The 26,347-nt window shown below is 60.1% G+C and overlaps 1 protein-coding gene across 1 annotated transcript in view; it reads right to left on the reverse strand.

Moving 5' to 3' along the window:
- The window catches only part of CCDC85C (coiled-coil domain containing 85C), a 79,041-nt gene that overhangs the window by 11,349 nt on the left and 41,345 nt on the right, over positions 1-26,347 (reverse strand). The window contains exon 2 of the mRNA XM_069559733.1: positions 7,664-7,737. Coding sequence (XP_069415834.1) covers positions 7,664-7,737 — 74 coding nt within the window. The remainder of the gene's footprint in view (positions 1-7,663; positions 7,738-26,347) is intronic.

Below are 26,347 nucleotides of genomic sequence, written 5' to 3' on the forward strand. Positions count from 1 at the left end.
TTGCGAGCCCACAGTGCTCGAGGAGCAAGCCACAAAGCTGGCGGGGAGAACGCACCAGCTTTCACGAGGGGCAACGCGCCTAATGACGCATCGAAATGAAGAAATGTAATTGCACTTAAATCCAAATTAAAAATCCTGCTATTTGCCCGCCGGTGCCCTGGAAGATGAAATCCCCGAGGGTTTCACTGCTGAGGGGGTGCGGTCTTCTAGGGTGACTGGGCGGGCAAGGGATGGGGCTTATTGCCGCTCCCCGGGAGAAGACCAGCCTGCCCCCCTAGGCTCCCAAATGGGGTCCCTCAGGACGTGGAGGGGTGGATCAGACACACAGAGCAGGAGCTGGAACCGGGTTGCCCGAATCCTTGTAAGAGAAGGTTACGATCCCAGTGCTGAAATCCCCTTCTACCCGGTCCCGCCCCCACCAACGGCAGCATGATGGTTCTGGATGGAGTTTGGGGGGCCAGGCCGGGTTGAGGGGGGCGCCCAAGAGGCTGCAGAGGCCTCCATCCGGGGCCCTCAGCTCAGAGCTGGCCATGGCGGGCAGCATGAACTCAGGCCGCCCAGCCTCTCTGGGCCTCTGCGGAGCTGCAAGGAGGTTCCAGCAGCAGCAACAGCGGTCATCACCTTCCCAGGGAATCCTGCTTGCAAAGCTGGGTGCGTGGGGGCGGTGGGCGGCACCCCCAGATCCTCCTGGGGAGAACCGTCAGGGGAGGTGCTGAAGACAAAGGGAACTCAGAGAAAAGGGGGACATGTACCCATCCCTGCCCCTCCACTCGGGCTCCTTTTCTGGGCTCAAAAGCATCTGCTCACCCCGCCCTCCTGCTCCCAAAGTGCTGGAGGCCCCTTGGGTGGGCCCCATGCTACCCCTAGATCTGGTCGATAAGCACCTACTGTGTATACACCTGAACAGCGGGGGGCACCCAACAGGTGAGGTAAGGCCTGCGGCTCTGGGGATGGGAGGTGAGAACTGACACGGAGGCACCCAGGGTCCCCACCAGGCAGCCTGCCCGCAGGTGACCACTCAGATTCAGGGCCCCCGGGCCAACCTGCACGCAGCGACCAGGGACAGGGCCCCCTCGGAGGGAGCCATCCCTCGGGCTGCCGGCCCTCATGGGGGAGGGCGGTGTCAGCGTCTCATCACAGGAACAAGGCTCTGATCCCAGGTGACACCAGCCCTGCTTTCCAGAATGGTAACCGAGGGCGGTACTGCCTGCCTCCCAGGGGCAGTAGGGCTGTCCTGCTCAGTGGGCTGGGAGCCTATCGCTGGGCGCCGGCCGGCTCATCTGACCACCAGGCGCCCCTGGAGACCTCACCCGAGGACCCAGGCCAGCCAGGAGCCAGCACTAACTCCTGGGGCCTTGGCCAGCCAGCTCCTCGCCCCATCAGGCACTGCAGGTTCTCCTGCAAAGTGTGGATCACAACCTGTCCTCCGGCCGTCCCCCACCAAGCCCCCCCACCCCCCCCCCGCCCCTGCCACAACCTCGCATGCAGATCGGATGAGAGGTGGGTGAGGGGCCTGGGCGGAGTGTCACAGCAGGCCGCTGCCTCGTAACTCTTGGCTGTTGTTTTGTAAAGCTGGGAATTAACACCAGCTCAGAGAGGAGGCAAAGCCTAAGAAGAATCTAAATGCCAGGCCCTGGGTGGTGGTCAGCTCCCCGGGGAAGGAACAGGAAGGCCATCACACAGCACAGCAAGCCGCCCCCACCCCACACGCCACTGCACACCAGCCCCCCAGGCAGGGCTACCTGAAGCCAGCGTCGGGGGCGGCCGTAGGGGCGGGGCAGCTGGAAGGGAAGAGAGCACATGTCACCCGGCAAACGCCTCCCACCACCCTCACCTCTACCCTCCCCCAGCCTCGGAGACTCCCGCTGCCCTAAAGCCGCCAGGAGCTCGGCTGGGCTGGAGTGGGAGGCGGTCCCAGGCCCAGGTGAGGCCCCCAAGGTGCCTCATCACAGTCCCACATTTTCAGAAACTCCAGATTCCACAAGGATGTGACCCAGCACACGGCCAGCCCCGGACTCCACGAGGCTGACACCAGAACCCAGAACACAGCTGCCCTCCTGAGAGGCACCCCAAGACCCCAGCCAGCCCTGGGGAGGCCAGGGATCAGCCTCTGCTGTGTCCTCAGGGAGAAGGTCCCTCATGGGAACCTACACGTCCTGCCAGCCAGATTTCCTTCCTTTTTTCCCCTTGTATTTTATAAGAACTCATATGCTAGCCATTGAACAAAGGGCTGCAGCGTGACCTGGGCCCAGAGGGTTTCTCCGATCCGTGCTCAGATGAGGTACGTGGCGTCCGCGTGTGGTTAACGAACGGCTGGTATTTCTCATCGACAGCTGGCAATGCCCTCCTCCCCATGCAGCGTTGGCTCTCAGCCTGGGATGTGAGTACAGCCCAGGAGCGTCCTGTGACCGACAGGTGCCACAAGACCAGGTCTCGGCCACAGTGACCACTGTCTGCTCCTGTGTCCTCTGGCACAGTGAGGTGACTGAGGGGCAGGCCACGTGACCTCCGCGGGGGAAGACGGGGGCGTCGCTCAGCCGCATCTGACTCTTGGCGACCCTGTGGACTGTAGCCCTCCAGGCTCCTCTGCCCATGGGATTCTCCAGGCAAGAACACTGGAGTGGGTTGCCCTTTTCTCATCCAGGCGATCTCCTCCACCTAGGGATTGAACCCGCGTCTCCCAGGTCTCCTGCATTGCAGATGGATTCTTTACCGCCGAGCGCCCTGGGAAGCCACTGGAGGGCACTGCTGCTGCTGCTGCTAAGTCGCTCCAGTCGTGTCCGACTCTGTGCGACCCCATAGACGGCCTCCCACCAGGCTCCCCCCGTCCCTGGGACTCTCCAGGCAACAACACTGGAGTGGGTTGCCATTTCCTTCTCCAATGCATGAAAGTGAAAAGTGAAAGCAAAGTCTCTCATAGACGTTGCTAAATCCAAATCCCATCACAGGTGACGGATCTGAGCAGCTCCCCTGCCTCCTGGCCTCTTGCATGTCAAATGGGGTCCAGAAGACACTCAGAGGCTGAGTGACCCCCAGGCGAGGTCACAGTCGCTGACCCACGACCCTTACCACCAGCAAGGCCTGGCCCTCACTGCCTCCCATGATTCGCCCTTCAGTCCTGGGCAGGCACCGTCAGTGTCCTCCTTTTATATTTGGGAAACGGAAGCACAGAGAGGTTAAGCCACTGGCCCAGTGCCACCCAGCCAGTAAGTGGCACTTTAGGGATTTGAACCAGGCCCTCTGGCTCTAAAGTCCTGGGGTTGCCCTCGAGCCAGGCTGAGGGCTATTGTCCATTGTCTCACAATGGACACAGGTTGAGCCTCAGGTACAGAGGTGAATTCCTAGCCTCTCCTCCTGCCCACGTCGCTAGACGGACCATCCATCTGATGGTGGAAAGAGGGGGTGTCCTCCCTGGCTGAGAAAGAGGCTGGACTGGGTCTAAGGTTCTGCTAAGGAACCAGTTTAAGCCCTCCAGAGACCATGTCACCCATGACAGAGGGGACAGGGAAGTGATGACCAACCGCAGACATCAAACAAGGGAAGAGGGGATGGTCCAGAGCCTGGCAACGGAGCGGCAGGTCACAGAGGATGCTGGCGAGCAGACACACTATGAGGCCAGGACCTCCAGAGGGCTTGGGTGAGGGAAGCACCAAACAGAGCAAGCCCCGCCGCCAGGGAGGCAGGTAACAGGAAGGAGGTGTCAGCCATGGGCTTGGACAGCAGAGGCCTGTTTCTCAGTCCCAAGGCCTGGATGTTTCAAAACTCAAAGTACAAAACGGAGCAAGCCGTTCATCAGGCATCAAGCCCAGCTGAATGGGCGCAGTCTGCCAGACCCTGAAAAAATCCCAGGCTCCCAAGACCAGGAAAAGGAGGGAAGGGCAGACACTTGCCCAGGGCGCCCCAGGTTCCAGCCAGGGCTGCAGTGGGCACCTCGTCCTCCCTGGGTTACAGGAGAAGAAACCGAGGCGCTGGGACATAAGACACCCCGCTTAAAGCCACACACAGAGAGGCCGAGAGCTGGAGCAGGCATCATCTGAACCCAGATTCCTCCGGGGCCCAAACCCGCTTTTTCTCAAACAATCAGGCCAACAGCCCTATGGTGGCAGGTTGAACTGTGTCTCAATCAGATTTATACGTGGCCCTGTTGACCCCACGCCCCCCAGAATTATGAGACAATACATTCAGTGCATTTCAGTTGCTTAAGCCCCTTCTCCACCCTCCTACCCCCACCAAGTATATGGCTCTTTTCTTGGGCAGCCCCAGCAAACCAACTCAATCACCCATCCCGGGAAATCCTCCTCCACCTAGGCCTCAGTTTCCCCATCCCGGCTCGGTGTAAATCCGGGGGTCGCTTTCAACCTGAGTGTTCAGCGACTCCTTGCGGCATAGCAGGACAGGATGTGCGGGCCCTGGGGCCAGGAGGCGCGGGCACCTGGAGCCTGTCCCAGCCGCCAGCCTGGACCACTGCCTCTGCGCCCCCGGAGGACAGCCCACTCCTGCCCAACAAGCTTCTTGCTCTTTTGTGAAGCTGGCTTCTGAACGCACGTGGAGCCTTGACTGCTGATCAGCCCCGGAGGGAACCACGGCGGCGTCAATGACAGCCGCCCCCAGCCCAGCCCTGCCAGGCACGGAATCCACGGGGAGAATCATACCACGGACCCGGCTCCAGATGAATCATCGCAGGGGGAGCAGCTGCGCTGATGAAATTTTAAAGCCAACACGAGAAAGAAAATACGAACTGCAATACACTAATTTAGCCTGTGGACACTCCGGTGCATTTTTAATTAAAGCTATTCTGGAGCTAAATAGAGGCAGTGGGGGGGAGGGGGAGGGGGATGGGTGGGCAGTGGGAAAGGGAACCCATGGAGGCCCTCTGCCCCTTCCCCCAAACCCCAAAGCCACATTATCTGAAGATAGTTAAAAGAATAATGTTGCTCTCTGCTGATTTTCACCAAAAGGCAGATTTTTCCGCTTTGCACAGGGTGGGAGGTTCCTGGGCAATTTTTATTTCACTGAGAAGACTTAGGTGCCAGAATCATAAAATCTCACACGCCAGAGCCCATGAGGCTGTGTCCAGATTCCCACCCGTGGCAGCAGTCTCCCTAAACCTGATCATCCATCCTCCCATACTCCCACCCATCCACCCTTGATTATCTCCAAAGATGATACACTTACTACCTTATGAAGCTGCTCTTCCTGGGTTAAGCAAATCTTCCTCACCTGGGCAAGAACCAATCTCCCCTCTGACCCAGAAGACTAGGTGGGATACAGTCAGGGCTCCCCAGATGCATCCACCAAGTCCAGCTGGGCACTGAGGATGTGACCGCTGAGGTCCTGCAGCCCAGTCCGTGAGGAGCTGACACTCCAGCACAGGTGCGGGCCGAACTCCCCAAGGGAGGATCCCAAAACCCCTTCAGCAAGAGCAGCCTACGGTGCGAGGAGAGCTTGGAGCAAGCGCTCACTGGCTAGTCTCTGAGTTCCCAGCACTTCTCCTGCACTAGCAAGAAGCTGAGCAAAAGGATGCTCTTATTCCCTAAAGCCCAATCTGATTGCCTGCAGCCAGCAAGCCTGCGCCCAGGTGAGAGGCCACTCCCCCATCTGAGGGATGGAAGTCTGTGTCCGGAGAGCCTGGCCCGAGCGTGGGCACAAGCTGGGGACAGAACCCCACTGCTGCTGCCTCCAGGGCAAGGCACCCAGGGAGCAGGTCAGAGCAGCCTTGGGGAGGGGAGGGCCCAGACAGAGACACCCCCTGCCCAGGTGGTGGCCATACCCCGATGCTTCAGACACAGGGCCCCTGTCAACCTCCACCTCTGCCCATGTGGGCAGGGGGCAAGTGGACACAGCCATGGTGGGGTGTTCCTTGTGAGATCAAGGGGTGCCCACAGAGAGGAGGAAGAGGAAGGGCTGCCACCCGTGTAGGTTTTGAACAAGTCAAAGACCCCAGCGGCTCAGTGGTAAAGAGTCCGCCTATGATGCAGGAGATGCGGGTTCGATCCCTGGTCAGGAAGATCCCCTGGAGGAGGAAATGGTAACCCACTCCAGTATTCTTGCCTGGGGAATCCCATGGACAGAGGAGCCTGGCGGGCTGCAGTCCCTGGGGCCACAAAACAGTCAGACACGACTGAGCGACTAAATGGCAAGCAACAAGGCCAAGTCGACCACATGCAAGTGGGTGCGTGCTCTCGATGGGACAGCGCGGCCTAGGAGAACAGGGGCCACAGGGACACATCCACCCTGGTCCTTGGAAACAGGACCACAAGCCACGGCCGGGCTGGACCGTGGAACAACACTCAAATGGCATCTGGAATTTGGGGTCCACGCTCTCAACCTACCTCTCCCCAGAAACAGTGCCATTCTCCCCTACTTGCTGGACAGGAACCAGCTCCAGAGCCAAGGCCCCTAAGTCCTGATGCTACCCCCCCATCACCTCTGCCTACAGTCCCCACAACCCCCCACCACACACCCTCCTTCGCAACCAGGACCAGCCCTCAGGGAGTGTTTGGGTGTAGGGAGCCCCAGCTCACCGCCAGGCGAGCCCCCAACCTCCCTGCCCTCACCAGGCCTGAGGAGCCTGCACACGTAGGGCCGAGCAGTCGACACCGACACCCGAAAATGGGCCTTGCCATCCGGTGCCCGGCTGCACACCTGACACGGCGGCCATGGAGAAGCGAGGCCAGAGTGCGTGGACCACGTACTCCGTGGAGTCCTGTGGACCTAAGGGAACCTTCCAGCCACCCATGCAAGGGAGAGAGGTGGGACGGCAGCCGTGGGGCTGCCCTCGGGGCTGTGAGCATCCCAGCAGCTGCCCAGTGGGCAGTGGCACTGGTCACCTAGCAACCGGGCACAGGCGCTGAGCCCTCCCTGGGGTCGGTTCCCAGAAACACGCTCTGGGATCCAGGCCGGCCGCTTATGAGCCAGCAAGCGTGGCTGGGGAGATGCGGGTGCTAAGATGGAGTCAGGGCTGAGGACAAGCAGGAGAGAGGTTGGAGGGTTCGCCCAGCCAGCCCACCCCCCGATCCAGGTGTCCCGATTGACCAAGCTGACCACAGGCTCTCAGCAGCGCCCCGCCCGCAGTGGGGAGGGCCCCTCATCCTCGTCTAGGCAGTCAGGCCCCCTCCATGCTCCAGCCACCCGCAGCCACCTGGCTCCATCTCCTCCCTGCACCAACCTCATCACCCATCTCTGACCTGTTGACCCCGTACTGGGGACGGGCCGGGGTCAGGTCTGGCCTCAGCTCTCAGGTCAGGCAGGAGGGCGGAGGGCAGACCCCAGCCCATAAAGAAACCAGCGCAGCAGGACCAGGGAAGGTTCCCCACGAGTCTGAGCGAGGGCGAGCCTGTCTGCCTCTCGGGCCTTGATGCACCCAGTGGAGGGGCAAAGCAGCCCACTTCCTCAGCAAGCATGGGCTCCACAGCATCTCCGGGCCCCCGAGGAGCTCGCAGGACACCGAGGGTACAGACAGGAAGGCCGGGATGGAAGGACGCCCAGAGGCTGTGGGTCCCCAAGCAGGTGTCCCTGGAGGTGACTGAGCGGGAGTAGAGGGCAGATGGGATGCTGGGGGCATGAAGCGGGAAGCGACCGGAGGCCACCTGGGGCTGGGGGTGGTGCCTGGAGCGGTGGGTGGTGGCAGGGCACCGTGGTCCTCGGGGTGCAGCCAGCCTACCTGCGCCAGGAGCTTGTCACCCTCCAGCAGCTTCACCTTGGTCTCCAGTTGCCGCATGTAGGTGGAAGAGGGATCTGAAAGACACAAGAGTCTCGTCAGCCATCGGCAGACTGTCTCCAGCAGGAGGGCCCTCCCCTGCGTGCCCCCCAGGTGGGCCCTGGGGCCTGGTTTCCCCCATCCACCTGCAGAACCAGGGTGAAGGGTTCTCTCACCAGCTGGTCCTGGGCTGACGCTTTCAGCCTCCGCAGGGCTTCAGGTCCAAAAGGAGGTCCCTGATGGCCCCCTCACCCTGGGGCAGCCCACCCCAGGGCCCGCGGCACAGGGAGGCCCTTCCCCACGCAGTGGGGGCATCTGGGCTTCCCCGGCTCCGTCCCATCTTAACTTCTACAAACTACTGTAGGCATAACCCAGCACCTTTCCTGAGGTCAGGGGCCAGGCCAGAGACACCCCAACCACACGCCCCTAGTTTCTGAACGCAGCAGGCGGGTGAAACCCACCCTCCCTCGACTCACTGAGCCTGCTGCATCAGAAGCAGGAGAAAGCCCACCACCCCAGCTACCCACAGCCCTGGTCCTCCCTCCCCAAGGGGCTGGAAATGGGCTCAGAAGAGAAAAGTCCCTCCAGGCCAGGACAAGGGAGCTGGCTTGGATGGAGGCCAGGAGAGGGGCCAGGCAGAAGGAGGCAGGATGCGGGGCAGGGGAGGTCACAGCAGGGGCAGAGGGAGGAGGCTGGGCGACGCCTCGGTGACAGTGCGGCCACCTCCCCAGGTCTGCGGGCACCTGGGAGGGGCCTGCCACGCACCTCTGAAGTCCCAAGGGCTCCTGGCTCAGGAGCCAGCCAGGACCCTGCCCACCCCTGGGCCAGCCTGCTGCTCCTGCCTTGCCCCGCCCCCGCAGCCCATGACAGGACTCAGGGTCTTCCTAGCTCACACTGTGACCCTTCATCTCAGAAGGCACCAGACCTTCAACGCAAGCCAGCTCCCTAAGCCACCCACAACACCGCCCCCCACAGGGCTTGCCACCTTCTCGGGGGAGGGGCGGGAGGCAAAGGGGGCTTGGCTGCTGCCAGAGGACGAGCTGGGACCGTCATGCCACCAAGGCAGCAGAGTCAGCACCACCCCCAGAGGAGCCCCAGCCCTGAGGGGCCCTGTGTGCGACACGGACATCACGCCCCTTCCCCACGGGGCCTGCGGGCCGATGAGGAGCCCACTGGCGCCCTGTGAGGACGGGGCAGTGGGTGCCCCCTCCCCAGGGGCCATGACCCCTCCCCTGCACTGGAGCTTGGCCCAGGCTCCACGTGAGGACGGGGCAGAGGGTGACCACCCCCCTGCACTGGAGCTCGGCCCCGGCTCCACCAGCCTCTGCCCATCAGCAGCTCTGCCCTCTGAGATGCCCGGGAGACACTTCCCCCTGCAGGTGCCCGGCTGCCCCTTGACCTGCCTGCTGGGGCTCACTCTGTGCCCCGAGCGCCTCAGAAGGACCTGGGGAGGCTTGTGTGCCCAGGAGACTGTGGCCCAGCCCTGGGCAGGAATGGGGGTGGCCCACCCCACCCTGGTTACACAGCCGACTCCTCCCCTTGCTGTCCGCCAGTCACCTCTCAGGAATGTGGAGGCTTCTAGAGAGGAAGGCCACTCGCCCGCCAGCCTCCCACCCCCAGCCCTACGGGGGACCCCGGCAGCCACAGGGTAGCTCTGTCTCCGAGAAGTCAAGGGGCTTCTTCATATACACGCGGGGCAGTGGCGGAGCGGGGCTGGACCTGGGGGGTGACTCCAAAGGCCACCCACTAGGACGCGGCACCCAGGTCAGGGCTGGGTAGATCTGCCCTGCCTGGGCAAGGGGCCCTCGGCGGTCACTGCAGTCCATGCCCTGTGCCATCCCCCACCCATCTGCCCAAACTGCCCAGCAGCTCCCACATCCCGTCCACACCCACCCACACGCACCCACAGCCGTCCACACCTATCCACACAAACAGGCCTGATGGGAAGGGCCTTAGTATTTGTGGTTTTCTGGATCCTCTGAGCACCAAGACGGAGGTGGGGTGCAGCCTGGGCTCCCCAACACTTTGTATCCTTCACGGACTGCTGGCAGGAGGGTTCCCTGGAACACCACCTGGGAAAAAGACCCTCCCAGCTCCATGCAGATGGTGTTACAGTGGCCAAAACTGAAACTACTCGTTCAACAACAGCAGACAGTTCACACCCTCGTCATCATTCGAATGACGTTTGTGAGAGCATCTCTCCTCAACAATACAGGAAAAAAACAAAAAACACTTCAACGCCAGTGAAAAGAACTGGACTCAAAAGCACATATATAATTGCTGTTGTGTTTAAAAATATCTGTGTATTGAAATAAATCCAGGAAGGAGGCACACGGAAATACTGATTGCAGTGTTGCTCACGAGGGGACGGGTGATCTTTTATTTATTCACACCACTGCCTGTTAGTTTTCCAATAATCTGCTTTTAGAATAGGGAGAGATCTTTCTTTATAAAAAAGGAGGAGGGATTAAATGATTCCCCTTCACATCACAAAGCCCCCTGTTGATGTCAAGGGGGGCCCAGATCATGGCCTAGAAAGTGGACCCCATCACCCACCCTCTGCCCACATCCCCCAGTTCTTGCTTGGGGGCCTTTCCTGAGCCCCAGGCCCAGCCCTGAGCCTGCCCAACCCTGCTTGGTTTAACAGCCATGAGGCCGCCTCCTCAAAGTCCCGGATAAACCGTCCCTGCCCCGTGGGACCCCTCCCCACTATCTCTACCCTCAACTCCCCAAACCAGCCTGTGCATGCTGCCTGGGGCCAGGGAGCCGGACATCTGGTCACCCAGGGGTCAGAGCAGGTGCCCTGCAGTGGGGAAGAATGAGAGCCAGGTGGATCCTCAAGTAGGGGGAGGGGTGGGAGGAGGGGACGGCAGAAAGGGCCTGGCTCCCTCATCCTCCCCAGCAGCCTTGGGCAACTGGGATCCCATGGGGCGCCTCCATGCCCCAGCCTCTAGGAGACAAGCGTGTAATTAAATTAATCCCAGGGTTTGCAGTAATGAGTGGAACCAGCAGGGAGGGAAGCGTCATTTCCTGGCCTGATGGCTGGGCGGAGGGGAGTGGGGGTAGGAGTGGGGTGTAAGGGGGGCGGTTGATTGCAGAAGGGATCCCCGAGCTGGGCTGGCCCAGGTATCCATCCCCTCAGACTTCCCCTGACCCATGCAGGACCCACTGGTCCAATTCTGGGGAACTCGTGATCCACCTTCCATCCGGGGAGACAGGGAACACCTCCACAATGGCCTCACTCCCAGGAGCCTGAGCACCAGGCCTCCCTACACCCCTCGCAGGATCCTTGTTTCCGGGGTGTGGCCATGGGGCGGGGGGAGTCACGGAGCTGCAGGTCTCCAAGCCCCTGGTGGCCTTGACCGTCAGGCCACCCTGTCCTCCTGGAAGCCGCCAGGTCAAATCTCCCCTCCTGGCCCAGCTCCCCAGCCTGGCTAGGCAATGTCACTCCAGCCTCAGCATCAGTCCAAACTGCAAGAATTTGGGAGCCAGAGGCCATGTCCAATCACCCCTGTCACCCCCTCCCCACCTAGCTCATAGAGTTTAACAGGCTATGGGGCCGCCTCCTCTAAGTCTTTGATAATCCTTACTGCTGGGTGCCCAGAAGGTCCTGGGAGACCTAAGGACCTAAGGAGAATTCATCCTTCCGGGTGGGTCGAACTGGTTTCCCCAGAGGAGTCGACCTTCTCAATCCTGTGAGCTCCCCCCAGCAGTAGCAACAATGACAGTCAGAAGCACCCAGCCTGTGACCGTGACATGGCACCCCCAGGCCACCCCAGGCAGAACAAGGCCAGTGGCCAAGGGCCAGCGCTCCCCGAACCTCAGCCCGCAGCACTCACGCTGTCTCACCACGAACTTACCTCTTTATTTGGATGAGACACGGATGCGTGGGCAAGCGGTTAGGTGGGAGGGGGGCCTGGGAAGCCCAGGTGGGAGGTGTGGGGAAGTGAGGGGGGACCAGAAGGAGCCAAGGACAGGGGGTGTCAACCCTCTGGGGAGCTCTGGGGGCCTCAGAGTCACTCGCTGACCCAGGGGCTTGCTGACGGGAGCTGCTCCTGGCAGACGAAGGGTGTGCGTGCCCCAGGACTGCCCACCCGGACGGGGGACAGGACAAGCCCCCATGCAGAGCTGCAGGTGCTGGTAGGCGAAGCGGGCGGTCGGCTTGGCAGTGTTAAGTGCCAGGGGGACCTGGGAGGGCGCCAACAGTGCCCACCACGGTCAGGAGAAAGTATGATTCTCCTTCTCTGCACGGGAGGAAGGGGATGGAGGCCGGGGGGCGGGCGCCGTGATACTCAGCGACACAGGTGACTCTGCAGCTGCCACCTCTCCCAGGGTCCCCACCGGCCCTGATCCCTGCCAGCCCCCTCTCCCTGAGCAGGGGCCCCATCAGGGGCTGGGGACAGGCAGGCTTTGTGGCTGGTCACTAGCAGGAGACGCAGCCATGCCATGCCTTGGGGCCCTCCGTGGGGGCTCACGCCCGGACGCCCTGCCCAGAGACGGCTGACGTTTCCACATCTGATTCAATTCCTTTCTCCTCCCGCTTCATTAAGAAGGGGTCGCTAGCGGCATCAGGGCTTGGGGCTCCATCGGGCCTGAAAGGTCTCATTAAGCCGAGGCCCCCTCACTGCTCCAGGTTCCCTCCCCACTCTGCCCCAGGGAATAAGAGCAGCTCCTAAAAGCATCTCTGCCTTCCAGGGAGCCATTCTGGGCTTCTCTCCTTTCTCCCCCATCTCAGGACTCACCTCCAAGGGGGCAAGTGAGCACTACCCACACCTGCAGCCATGTAAATCGGAACCAAGTGAGGTGGGCCCGGAAGACGCCCCTGCTCTGAGCCACGAGGCTCAGTCTCCACACGCACCTCCCACCTGCCCAGGTAGTGGAGCTGTCGCCTCTGACAGGTGACCCCATGGGAGGTATCCCCCACCCCCAAGGCAAGAAACAAGGCTCCAGTGACGCACCGAGCCACACAGGCAAGGGCCACCAGGAGCACCACCCCCGGGGGCTCCGACCAGCTGCAGGAGCAGGGGCTACGCTCTGAATGCTTGTGTCTGCCCCCACTGCAAAATCCACATGCTGAAGCCTAATGCCCAGCGAGACGGTGCTAGGAAGCAGGGCCTTCGGGAGGTGATTAGGTCACGAGGGTGGAGCCCCCATGAGTGCAATTGGTGCCCTAATAAAAGAGACCCCAGAGAGCTCCTGTGCCCCCTGCCTGGTGACAACACAGCAGGAGAAGGCCATCTGTGAACCAGGAAGCAGCCCTCCCCAGACACTGAATCTGCCGGCACTTTGACCCTGGGCTCCCAGACTCCAGACAGAGAAACTCCTGTTGGTTATAAGCCACGCAGAGAAGCTGGAGCAGACTAAGACAGACACAGAGCAAGGCGCACCTGCCTGCAGAGCGGGCTTGGCAGGCCCTTGGATGACGTTCCCGCTGCCTTCACCTCTAACGAAAGAGCCATGCAGGTCCACCCCCCACCCCTCTAAACCACCCCCCCACCACCACCACAAGGACACTAATCCAGCTGAGCCCGGGGACCATCCTGTGTCCTGAAAGGACTTAAAGGGTGTTCCAATCCAAGACCCACCTACTCCCGACCCTGGGCAATCCCAAAGGTCACCAGAGCACTGCGTTCTCACAGAGTAGACGGTCCCCAAATCCAGGACCGGAAAGGCGAGTCACTAACTTCATGACAGTCCAGGCTGCCAGCAGGGAGTGAGCTCCCCACTGTGAACAGGAAGCAAGCAGAGCCTGAAGGCTGGACAGAAGCTGTGGTAACATTGAGGTTTCCCCATGAAGCTGGGAGGAGGGCATGGGGAGCACTCACTCTGCTCCCTTCTAGTCCCCCCCCAGAAACCCCGCCAAGTGGGCAGCAGAAAGCCCAACCTACAGAGAAGGAAAAAAACACTCAGCGAAGGTCACAGGGCCAGGTACCGGCAGAACCAGCAGTCAGCACGCTTGTCCCAGGGCATGGTCCCCTTCTGCGAGGGGCTCCCAGCCTAAGGAAGGAGCTGCAGGAATAACCACATCTGCTGAAGGGCAAAGGGTAGAGTGCCCTGGGATGACAGGGCACAGAGAGAGCAAGGACACACTGACAAGGAGAAGTCAAGGACTCCTGCCTGAAGGAGGCGGCATCTGACCTGAGCACTGAAGAACAAGCAGGATGCTGACCCGCAGGCAAGTGGGTCAGGGATGGGAGGCAAGTCCCAGCTGAGGGTGCAGGGCGAGCAAAGGCAGGGAGGTGGGTCAGGCAGGTTCGGGAGCACCTGGGCCGGTGCCCACTGGCATCTGTCTGCTGGCACCCATCATTGCCCCAGGAGGTGCGGGCTGAATGTGAGACAGGCATTATTTATGGATGAAGGCGAGAGGGCTGTGGCAGGCATATCAGAGGAACATCAGGTTCCTGTGAGGACACCGCTTCGCAGGGGCAGTGCTGAGCAGGGCAGGTTGCCTCGGCACCTCCATCCTCCCGCCAGGCCGGCCCATCTGAGTTGCCCACGGTGGGTCCGCAGGGCGTGCGGGCCAAGGCAGCTGACTTCCAGAGCCTCAGGCGTGAGAAAGACTTCTTCCGTCCACACAGAACAAACGAGAACGCAAATTTTACTGAGCACCGACTGTATGCCTGGAGTAGGGAAGTGAAACCCACTGCAGTATTCTTGCCTAGAAAGTCCCAAGGACAGGGGAGCCTGGTGGGCTACAGTCCACAGGGTTGCAAAGAGTCGGACAGGACGGAGCATGCACACTACTGTCCGTCAGCAGGCGCTGAGAAAAGCCCAATTCTTCCGGCACCCCCGTGACCCTCGCACACCGTCCCTGTGTACTGCAGAGGGACTGAGACTCAGAGAGGCGAGGCAGCAAGTCCAGAGTCACAGGGCAAAAACACAGCAGGATTAGGATGTGAACCCAGCTTTGTCTAGAGCCAAGGCTCTTTCCGCCCTTCCTCAAAGGCCCCCCGGCAGCCCTGGGGCCACACGATCACCCTGGGCCCCTCAGAACATCATGGCCATGGGGACTGGCGCTGCTCAATCACAGCCCTGACCTGGTCAGGGGAACAGTGATTTTCACCCACTCCCCAGATGGAGAAACCAAGATTCGGAGGGTGCCAGGAACCGGTCCCATCACAGAGCTCATGAAAGCAGGGCCGCAAGTTGAGATGTGTGTGTGTGAGTGTGTGTGAGTGTGAGTGTGTGTCCATCCCCAAACCTGGTGCTCTTCCAGGCCACCCATCAAGGCACACAGGGCAAGGCCTGGGAAGGCCCACGGCTCCCCTCCCCTCACCTCCCCTCCCCTCCCCTCCCTCTCCCTGAGCACACGTCTCACCATGGGGCAGCTCTGAAAACTCTCCACCTCCAAGGCAGGGCCCAGGCCCCAGGGAGCTCTGCCCTGGACGGCATGCTCCTGGCCCTCTCTCCCCTTGAGCTCCCCTCCTCCAAGGGTACCTGCCAGGCCCCAGGCTCTGGACCTCACAGGGTCACAAGGCTCTGAAAGGCTGGCACCCAGCCCCTCCCCGGCTCCCCCATCCATGCCCTGAGACAGTGGGCCCTGGAAACCTCAGATCCCACCTCTCGAGCTCAAACTAGACAGCCGTGCCCCACCTTCCTCATCTGGCTCCTGCAGAGGCAAGAAAATGAATGGGCACAGAGAGAAATGAATACTTCACTGATGAAAACTGAGAGCTCCCCATGCCAGCCGCTCACCCTGTCCTGACGAGGCACATGGCTGCCCCTGGTGCCCCCTGCCCCTCCGTGTGCCACACGCACGGCTCCGGGGACCCACAGGTTGGTGCTCTGCCCTCCTGGGGCTGCCCGGCGTTTAATTCAACCCACGCTGGAATCTGGAGGGACCAGCCCAGCACACTTAGAACCTGCCCTGGTCTGGATGCACCTGCAGCTGCGGGTGTTCTCAAGCCGAAAACTCAAACTCATTCTCCCCACCTACTGCTTAGGAAGACTGACAAGCCAGACTGAAACCAGGGGAAAAGAGGGAAAAAGAGACTTCTTTCCCCACACCTTCAGTCTCCCCTGCTGGCTCAGAGGGTAAAGCGTCTGTCTGCAATGTGGGAGACCCGGGTTCAATCCCTGGGTTGGGAAGATCCCCTGGAGAAGGAAATGGCAACCTACTCCAGTACTACTGCCTGGAGAATCTCATGGATGGAGGAGCCTGGTAAGCCACACCCCATGGGGCCGCAAAGAGTCGCACACAACTGAGCGACTTCACTTCAGTTTGCAGGCCCAGAACTTAACCTGTGTGCCTAGGCGCCAGTGCAGCTGTCGGCCCTGTTAATGTCTCCTCCCCAACCAACCCCGATTTTACTCTGAATGATTCAGAATCAGTGACAGAGGCTGAACAGACCACTGAGAGGCCCCACAGAAGGGGGAACACACAGAGGCCGGGTCACACTTGGCCTGTGTCTCAGCCACAGCACCTGGCTCCCCTCCCCGGGGACCTTTTAACATTTGATCTCTTCTCCCCTGAAACCCACTAAACTGGACTCCAGTGAAGGGGCCTGGATGTCCACATACAATTCAGACGTCCTCCAGGTGATTCTAACGTGCACGTGGGCTGGGGACCCCTGATCTGTGCTGAGCAATGACTGTTCAAATGGTCCCCTTCTTGGGCTCCTTCCCCGAGGGACTCCATGCCGCCTGGCCCTGACTATTCCTTGGGGCTAAACTCCTGCAAACACAGCTGTACTACAGGGACCCCGATGAGACCAGAACATGAGGATGTCTAAAAGTGGTGGGAGGAGGGGGAAGTTCATGGACCCCAGAATGTATTAACCAAACCCTCTGGCAGCCACAGTGGAGACCTTGCAGGTTTGAGCAGGAAAGAGAGTTTGCTTTCCTGGCTAAATATCAGGTACGTCTCTACCAAGCAGGCTCCTTGGAAGAAAAGCTATGACCAACCTAGACAGCATATTAAAAAGCAGAGGCATTACTTTACCAACAAAGGTCTGTCTAGTCAAGGCTATGGTTTTTCCAGTGGTCATGTACAGATGTGAGAGTTGAACTATAAGAAAAGCTGGGTGCTGAATAATTGATGCTTTTGAACTGTGGTGTTGGAGAAGACTCTTGAGAGTCCCTTGGATTGCAAGAAGATCAAACCAGTCAATCTTAAAGGAAATCAATCTTGAGTATTCATTGGAAGGACTGATGCTGAAGCTGAAGCTCCAATACTTTGGCCACCTGATACAAAGAACTGACTCCTTGGAAAAGACCCTGATGCTGGAAAGATTGAAGGAGAGAGGAGAAGGGGACGACAGAGGATGAGATGGTTGGATGGCATCACTGACTTGATGGACGTGAGTTTGAGCAAGTTCCGGGAGTTGGTGATGGACAGGGAAGCCTGGCGTGCTGCAGTCCATGGGGTCACAAAGAGCTGGACACGACTGAGCGACTGAACTGAACTGAACCAAGCATGAAAAGCTGGTGGGGCCGGAATGGGGCCAACTGGCCAGCAGAGGTCACTGGAGGGAGGGGGCAGGACACCAGGGCACATTCCAGCCGTGGGCCAGGGCAGGAGATGTGGGGAGAGGTGTGGCAGGTGAAGCAGGGAAAATCTGGGTGTGGCTGGCTCCTCAGACCCAGGGATCCCCATTCCAGATACAGGGGAGTGCCTGGAGGTACAGCCAGAAGCTCTGATGTCTGACACCTCAGCAGTAACCCTGACCGGTGGGTGAGCTGCAGTGCTGGGCTCAAGGCCTTGGGAGCAAGAGAAAGGGGGAGCTCCAGGCAGTGAGCTCTGGAGGCAGAATCGCATCTGGACAGAGTCTTGCAGATTCTGTAAAAACATGAATGAATCAGGCTCCCCTGGTGGCTCAGATGGTAAATAATCTGCCTGCCAATGCAGGGGACCTGGGTTTGCTCCCTGGGTTTGGAAGATCCCCTGGAGGAGGGCATGGCAACCCACTCCAGTATTCTTGCCTGGAGAATCCCATGGACCGAGAAGCCTGGTGAGCAACCATCCAGGGGGTTGCAAAGAGTCAGATACAACTTAACGACTAAACAAAAACAACAGCTTTGGAAAACCTTACAAACACCCACAGCAGAGGGCCTCCTTTGCTGCCACCCCCAACCCTTGGGAGCAACCCAGTGGTGGCAGGTCAGAGCTTACAGGGAAAGGAGGGTCCACCAGGATGGGGGGCTGACAGCAGAGGGAAGCCATCCTCCTGCAGGCAGTTCAGGGATAAGGGCGTGTCCCCTCTCTGCCCCCCAACACTCTGTGACCTTGAACAAGCCCCTTCCCCTGCCCAGGCCCAGAGAGATGTGGGTAGGAGGCCCAGGTGACCCAGAGGGCTGAGGGCAGGACCGAGAGGTGATTCAGAGCCCCTGCAGGGCAGCACCCCTGCAATTAGGCAGAGCAGCGAGGACCCGCCCATTAAAATGACACAGACGCGGCGTGGGGACAGCAAACCACCCTTCCCACTTGATAGGACACCCACAGCAGGTGGCTGGTGACCGAAGGACCATGGAGAAGCCTGACTTCTGCGTGTCTCCCTCGAGGCCCTAGGCAGGGCGCACCCTTCTAGCCGGTGAAGGACCAACTCCTTTTGTGGACAGCATACGTCGCAAGAGGAACAAACCAGTGAAAGAGCCCAGCTCCAGCAGCACCCTCGAGCCTCCGTCTCCCCGAGCGACATGATAAAGATACCAGCCTGCACTTACGAACTGGACTTGGCAGACTGCTGTCCACCCAAAACTGCCCACTCTCAAGTCCTGGAATCTATCAATACGTGACCTTACACAGCCAAAGAGACTGCCGACGTGATTAAAGTCACAGCAGTCAAGAGTGGGGACTAGCCTGGATGATGCAAGGGAGCCCAATCTAGGCTCATGAGAGTGTGAAAAACAGAGAGCCGTTCCTGGATGTGGTCAGAGGGACGTGTGAAGTGAGGAAGGGTCAGAAATGAGCACTACTGCTGGCCCTGAAGACAGGGATGGGCCATGAGCCAAGGAAAGCGGGTGGCATCCAGAAGTTGGAACAGGCAGAAGGTTTCCCCGTCAGGCCTGCTGACTCCTGGACTTTAGCACTGCTGACCCCCAGAGCTATAAGATGACCCATCTGTGTGTACGCCACCCCAAGGCTGTCATCTGTGATGGCAGCCGTGGGAATAAAAGCTGTGGCTGCGTGACTTCGGGTGACATGCCCAGCCACTCTAGTTTCAGCTTCATTTTAAAATGAGATGAGAGAGACCAGCCTTGGGAGGCTGCCACGAGGACTGAGCAAACTGAGAAAGGTAGCAAGCGGCTCCGGAAGCCCCTGGCTCAGTGCCTGGTATACTTACTAGATGCTCAGTTAAAACCCAGCCCCATCCTCTCCACGGCCCACATCCCAGCGGCATGACCTTGATGGGAAGGAGTGGTGAGCAGAGGCTTCCACGCCGCCAGCCAAGGGGACCCTGCCTCTGAGCTGCGCCGCCAGCACCAAGTCACCATGGAGACGGCGGCATCCGGCCAGACACCTCCCCTGCATGACTGCCCACCTGGGGCCTGGCCCACCCGAGCCCCCTGCATCTGCCTCGCTTCCACATTTGGCGAGGCTGATGCATCACCACCAGCTTGTAAAAGTGGGGTACAAAACCAATTTAGGACCGTCACACCCAGAGATTATTTGAAGCAACGGTGGTACTATTTGTTCATAAAACAAATGCCCCCTTCTCTATTTTAAGTTGAGATTCTTGTAGAGCGTGGAGTGTATGGACCACTGAGCTGGCTGTGATGGAGAAACAAACCGCGGCTGATTGCATAGACTGCGGGGAACACCTCCCTGCCGTAAACAGAGTCCCAGCACAGGTGAGGGTCCTACGTGCCTGGACCCCTGGGGCTGCAGACCCCAGCGCCCAGCCCCAAGTTCACAAATGCATAGCAGGTGGCCTACAGGCAGCGGGGAAGGAATGAGCGAGCACGTGAGCCTGAGTCCAGGCTCAGCCCCCTACTTCCTAGCAAACTGGCCCCCGACCCTAGTTCAATGCCCCAGGAAACAGGATTCAAGAGGCAGCCCAAGCCAAACCCAGGCAGAAAGGTGGGTCCAGGAAAGAAGAAAGGAACATGGCGAGAGAAGAAATGACCCAAGCCGACACTCACCAGACCCCAGGTCCCCGTGGCAACAACAGCCAGGCTGAGCAAGGCCAGGGAGAATGTGCTTACAGGTCACCTGGAGGTCTGATTCGAAGGATGCAAGGGTGGGGTCGAAGCCCGAAGCTGGGGGTCCAGGCATGAGCTTCAGGGATAGGAAGGATGAAGCTCCTCCCAGGCAGAGAAGCCTGTACCCCAGACGGCCCCATGCTATGTGGATGGAGGGGTCTCCTGCGGCACCTAGGGGGACGGGCAGGAGCCAGTTCCCACCTGGCGGGGCTATGATTTGCTGCATGACCCAGCTCCTCTGAGGAAGTTCACAGACCTGCACGTCTACCCTGGGTCATCATGGGGGCCTTCACGGGGCATGGAGTGCCCCAGGCAGGCCCTGGTCTACACCTGGCAGGGAGGAGGCACGCACAGCCGCATCCCTGCCACGCTGTGAGGAGTGCCTGGGCGTGGGGTCTGGGCTGGCTGCATTTGGCGGCCAAGCCATCCCCGCCCATCCCTCAATGCGTACCATGGAGACAGACCAGGCTCCCAGGGGCCCCCAAAAGGCCGCACAAGACCCTGGCAGAGAGGGGCTACAACCCTGCAGGTGCTGGTGCTGACAATGGTGCCCCAGGTGGTGGGGATTCACCTGGCCCCGCCAGCCTCCCCAGGTGCCATCAGCTCTCTGAACAACCCTCTGGCCCAGGCTGCCTTTCACTCAAGTCAACGGAGCTGGAATTGCCCTTTGGACCCTCCGCTCTCCCCACGAGGGAGGGGGTGCATGAGCTTCCAGGATTCAAAGGTCACCCGCTCACCTTGGGCAGGGCCCAGAAAACCCTTCCCTTCCCACTGCAACCTCAGTGGGTTGGCGCCTCTAGTCAAGGCTCAGCTGCCAGGGAGACCCCAGCGCCTGCCCATTCTGGCAGGGGAAGTCCTTCCCCCAGGGCACCTCTGATTGGAGTGCACCGGCCCTCTGCACGTTTCTGGGTAGAGAAGGTGGCTAACCCTCACATCCCATATGCTACACAGAGCAGGAACCATCAGCCCTCTCCCCGGCATCAAACACCCGCCCTGGGCTCAGAGGGGACCAGTGAGGCTTGTCACGGCAAAGGGTCACCAGCAGTGAGGGAGCAGAGTCCAGGCACCAGGGCCCGGGGCCCTCCACCATTCGCTGTGTGACCCTGGGCAGGTCACCTGCCTTCTCTGCGCCCCACACACCTTCTCTGTACAACGAGAAAGTTGAAGGCCTCCAGGGGCCCTTCTGGCATGGTGGGCACAGGTGGGCACAGCGAGGGTGGGCCCATCACTGCAAGCAGCACCCCTGCCCACGCGGCTGTTTCTTTAAGAAAGAGATGAACGCGGACAGACCCGAAGGTCAGGAGAGCTGGTGCCAGGATGAGGTCAGCTTTTGGTTACCAACGAGAACAAACAGGCCTCAGCTGTGCTGGAGAGGCGGCGGGGGAGCGGGAGGTGGGCGGGGCCGAGGCACCACCCTCCGCGTCGTCACGCCCACAGGTGACAGGTGACAGCTGGCCTCCAGGGGCTGCCCCACGGCCAGCGCTCAGTCTCAGCAGGGAGCCAACACAAGGCCTCAAAAGGGGATCCCCAAGGGAGCAGAAGGGCCTTGCAGGTCAGCCTTTCCCAGCCCCTCTTCCTAACATCAGGGCTTACTGGGGGACCCCAAGATACTCCCCAGCTTGCCCAAGGTCGTGGCCCCCACCGTGGACACACACGCATCAAAGTCCAACTCCCACCTTCTCCTCCCTGGCATCTAGCCAGCTGTTTGTCCCGGGCAAGGTGACAATGACAATAACAGAGAAAGCCAGGGATCGCAATCACGTTGGATAAAACAAGGATCCACACCAGTAAAAACACATCCACACACACAGGCTGCTGAGCGAGAAGGGGAAGCCCTCCCTCCCTCCCTCCCGCCCCCACCCCCGCCCCCAGCAGAATTCCAGTCGCCGAGTGCAGGTGCACGGAGGAAGTTATGAAAAGTCACCGCCACCTCAGCCAGTGGATGCCAGACTCTCGAGGGTGAGCATCAACACACCGGTGTGTCCTCAAAGCGCTTCCCAGGAGTGGTTTATTAATCACAGAACTCCATGTACTGACTGCCAGTGGGCTGACCGTGGGAAACCTCCTGACCCCACAGAGGGAAGTCTGCTCCCAAGACGGGCCACACCAGGTGCTCCCCGCAGGACGGGCTGATGACACGGCATCCCCTTGGGGCCATTCTTGCCCCAGACACAGAGCCTGGAATCCAATCGTGAGCCAAGCACGCGGCTGCTCCCTTGCTCTTCAAAACAAACATGAACCGTCAAAGGAAGATGGAGGAAAGTTTCCCAAGGAAGGACGACCAAGGGGAGGGTGTGACCGTGCACGGGGCCCCCGATCAGAAAGCGGTTGCTCTAGAGACTCGCCTGGTGGCCCAGTGGTTATGAATCAGTGGAGGGGAGACACGATCAATCCCCGGTTGGGAAACCAAGATCTCATGTGCCTTGGAGCTCCTGAGCCCAGGAGCTCTGGAGACCATGTGCCACGCCTACAGACCCCGTCACATTTAAGACCTGTGATAGCCAAATAAGTAAATACTTTTTTAAGAAAGAAAGCAGCTGCTCTAAAGCACCGTGCCGGGTGCACAGAGGGCCGGCTTCCATCCCCGGGCCCTGTCACCATACAGTCATCATCAAAGGGAAAGTCCTTGTTCCCAGGAGACGTGGGCTGAAGGTGTGTGTTAACCCCGACTCCTCTCAAACAGTTCAGGGGGGAATAAACAGCTCACATGCAGAGAAGGAATGAGCAAGGGATGGACAGCCCTGGGAAACGAACGCACCTGCTCTTGGGGATGTTTAAGGGCAAGAATGGGAAAAGCCAAGGAATTCCAGCCACATAGCGTCACCTCCCATGAGAGCAATCCTGAGCGCCACCTTGCCATGCTGCCTGGAGTATCACCATGAGGGGACCTAGAGTCCCGCCACAGCCCCTAAACCAACACCCCTCCTCCCAGGCCAGGCTTCCTTGTCCTTCACCATCTCCTGGAGCTCGCTCAAACGCATGTCCATTGAGTCAGCAGAGGCCGACCGCTAACCTAAAGCACCCCCCATTCAGGAAACAATCTGTGTTTCTCCAACAACAGAGCAACAGTCACGTAAATTCTGGTTAACTCACTTGAAGGGATGTCGTACAGACACTAACAAGGTTTAGGAAGACTGAGAGGAAGAGAGCGTCTGGTGCAATGTTGAGTGAAAAAAGCCAGATTCCACATTAAACCCCCAGCAAGATAACCAGCCACCAAAACACGCCTGCTCCAGGGAGAAAGTAAACACTCTTATGTTTTTATGAACAAAACAGGCTTATGTCAATGGCGCATTGCAGGGCAGAAGGACCCTTCAGAGCAGGGTCGGGGTGGGAGGGGGTACTGCGCTAAATGTGTTTTGATTTTCTTTCTACTTTTCCAGATCGTCCTGTTCTCTGAGAAATACGTATCCCCTTAGAAATAAAATCAATCAAATCTGTGCCTGGGCCTCACGGCCCTCCCCAGCACGCAGCCCTGGAATTCCTCTTGTCGCAGGAATCAGCTCACACCAGCTGCCTCCCCAGGCAGACGTGTGCTGGACCCCAAGGATGAGACCCAGGAACTCTCAGGCCAGGGTGCTTCTGAGTGGTGGCCTCCCAAGGCTGCCCACTTAATCCCGGCAAAGAGAGGGGTCTTCAGGCCAGCGCAGGGGCAGGCAGAGGGTCTGGACTGGGAGATCCTGGGGTGAGCCCTCTGAGCCTGGGCTTCCCAGCTGGGACACAGTGACAATCACACATGAGGTGAGATCACCGGACGGCAGCAGTGCTGGCAAGAACGCCTTGCACAGAAGCACAGGGGTGCCCGGGGAATGACAAAACCCCTGTGCTGCAATTCTAGAGCCCTCCAGCCCTCCGGCGCCAGGCTCTCTTTGGAGAGGCGGAGGAGGAGGCCTGGCGATGTCCAGTGGGCCCAGCCCTTCCCCCGTGGGCATTCCAATGCCACGGCGTGAGGGTGCCAAGGACAGGCTCGCTCTCAGAGGGCCCCGGAGGGAGGAAGCTATGCACGCGCTGCCCCGCCACCCCGGCCCCATCCCCAGAACCAGGCCCCAAGTGCAGAAACACTCCGAGCTGGGAGTCACTGTGTGGGTCGCACACCTCCCCAGGGGTGCAGTCTGGTTCATCAACAGCCACCGCCCAGCTCTGCCCTGATTCCAGAGCCCCTGGGAACGTGAGAAATCCCTTCTATGGGGAACCCGGATCCAGAGCAGGGTCCAGGGAGTTTCAGAACCAGGAAGAGAAGCCACCCACCCCCCCACCACCAAGTCCAGGGGGGACGCCAGGATTCCAGCTGCACTGGCAGCACTGGCTTGTAGCCACAGGTCAGGGCCCTCCGTCCAGCCAGGACAGCTGGCTCATGTGCACACACCACCAGCTGGCGCTGCCCCTGGAGGGCAGCACGTGGGGGCAGCTGTGGCCACTCTGTGCCAGACCCGGCGGAGCCATGGCCTCATGGCATGGCCTCAGCCTGTCCAGTGGGCTGGACCTGAAGACCTCTGACCTGGTCTCGCAAGTTCCTCCTACCCTGAGGCCCAAACACAGCTTGTGCCCGAGCTCACTGAGCCACAGGAGAGATGCCTCAGGCAGCCCGGCCCTTCTCCCAGGGACAAGGGGCACGAGGGGAAGAAGTGAGGCTTATTTCATAGCCTTGGGTGCCGCGCAGTCTCCTGGATCTTCAGGAGCATCTTCAGTGTCCAGGATCCAAAATTCAGGGATGACACAGATGGCAAGCAGAGGAGGGATGGGACAGGCGGCAACAGGTCCTCAGAGAACCCCAGCACAGAGGGGCCCTACCAGCGCCCACCCCACACCTTAATATCCCTCCTGGGCCCACAGTGCCTCTCTTCTGCCCCCAGGAGGCAGGACCCCAGGCCACGGCTCTCAGGGGGCAGCTTCAGGAGGCTGTGCCTGTCCCACAGGAAGCACCCACACCCAAGGGTGACCTTCCCATGGCTGCCCTTGCTGCGATAGGCAAAAGTAAGCTTCAGCGTGTCTGGATCTGAGCCCTGGGCTGCCATGAGCCTGGGCAAGTCCCTCTGGCAACGGAACCACCCTGGCAACCACCCATCCATCTACTCGGCTGGAAAAGGCACTCACTAGCCCAAGACAGGGGCGTCGGGGAGCCTGGAGCCTCCCAGATCAGCAGGGTCGGGAAGGAAGGGCTTCGAACCACAGACCCAGGCCCAGATCACACTCAGAGGGTGCCTCCTCTGTGCCCAGCCCCGGAGGCAGACTCTGAGGACCAAGGCCTGCCCCGGGAGCTCACGGCAGCGAAGGGGAGGGGGGCCAGGGCGAGGCACCCACAGACAGGGTGGCACACACCCTCCAAGGGCCAGGCTGTGCCAGGGCCTGCCTCTGCCTGGGAGCCTGGTCGGCCCAGCCACGTTCTGCATCCCTCAGCCTCAGCGTGCCACCCCCTCCATGCGTCGTTGCAGCGGGCACGGCCGGGCACAGCAAAGGCCAGAAGCAGCCTGAGACACTCCAGGCTCCAGAAAGAACCACTGAGGCCCATAATGGTTGAGGCGCCTGCTGGCCATGTGGCACTCCTGGGGGCCCCCAGGGCTGCAAGTTCAACATCAGGCTCTGGGCCAGGCAGGGGCCACGAGATGGCAAGGGAGCTGGCCTGGCAACCCACAAGCTCCCGACACTGTGCCCACCCACCACGCTGGGGCCTAGGACACCTCAGTGAAGGACAGACTGAGTATGGAGGGCCAGGAGGGAGGTGGTTTCACGCCGACCCCGCCATGTGGCTTTTGGCTCTGAGTTATCACTCTCCCAGCTGTGAAAGAAGCACCTTCACTGCAGAACTGTGCTGTGCTAAGTCGCTTCCACTGTGTCTGACTTTCTATGACCTGTGGACCATAGCCCGCCAGGCTCCTCTGTCCATGGGATTCTCCAGGCAAGAATACTGCAGTGGGTTGCCAGGCCCTCCTCCAGGGGATCTTCCCGACCCAGTGACCAAACACGTGTCTCCTATGTCTCCTGCATCGGCAGGAGGGTTCTTTACCACCAGCGCCACTTGGGAAGCCCAGGGGAAGTTCAGTTAAACTCAATTCTGCAGGACACAGAGAGCTCAGTACCGGGCCTGACCCCCCAACATGTGTACATTCCCCTCCTTCCTCTCCCCTTCTCCTGGGTCACTCACGTGAGGACCTCAAGGCGGAACTGCCCACCGGGTCCCTTGCTTCCTTCACTGGGCCATTCTCCACCCAGAAACGCCTGGCAGGCAGCCTGCCCGGGGGCAACACCATGGAGGGGCCACTGTGTGACACCCACATCTTTAGGAGAAGGTGATTCCCCCACAAAACAAAAGCACGGTCTAGGGCAGAAGACAATGGCCTCCCCCAGCAGGCTGGCCCGAGCCCCTCCGGGCGTGGACAGCCCCCAGCAGGTGCAGGTGTCTGGACGGACAGATGCTCCAACCAGCCAGGAGCGGGATCCCTCCCAGGACTGAGTCCCACTCCCTGCGGTGTTTCCGCTGCCCGTGACCTTGTGCCCACCTCCTCTGCT

Source organism: Ovis canadensis, chromosome 18, assembly GCF_042477335.2.
Source record: "Ovis canadensis isolate MfBH-ARS-UI-01 breed Bighorn chromosome 18, ARS-UI_OviCan_v2, whole genome shotgun sequence".
NCBI lineage: Eukaryota > Metazoa > Chordata > Mammalia > Artiodactyla > Bovidae > Ovis > Ovis canadensis.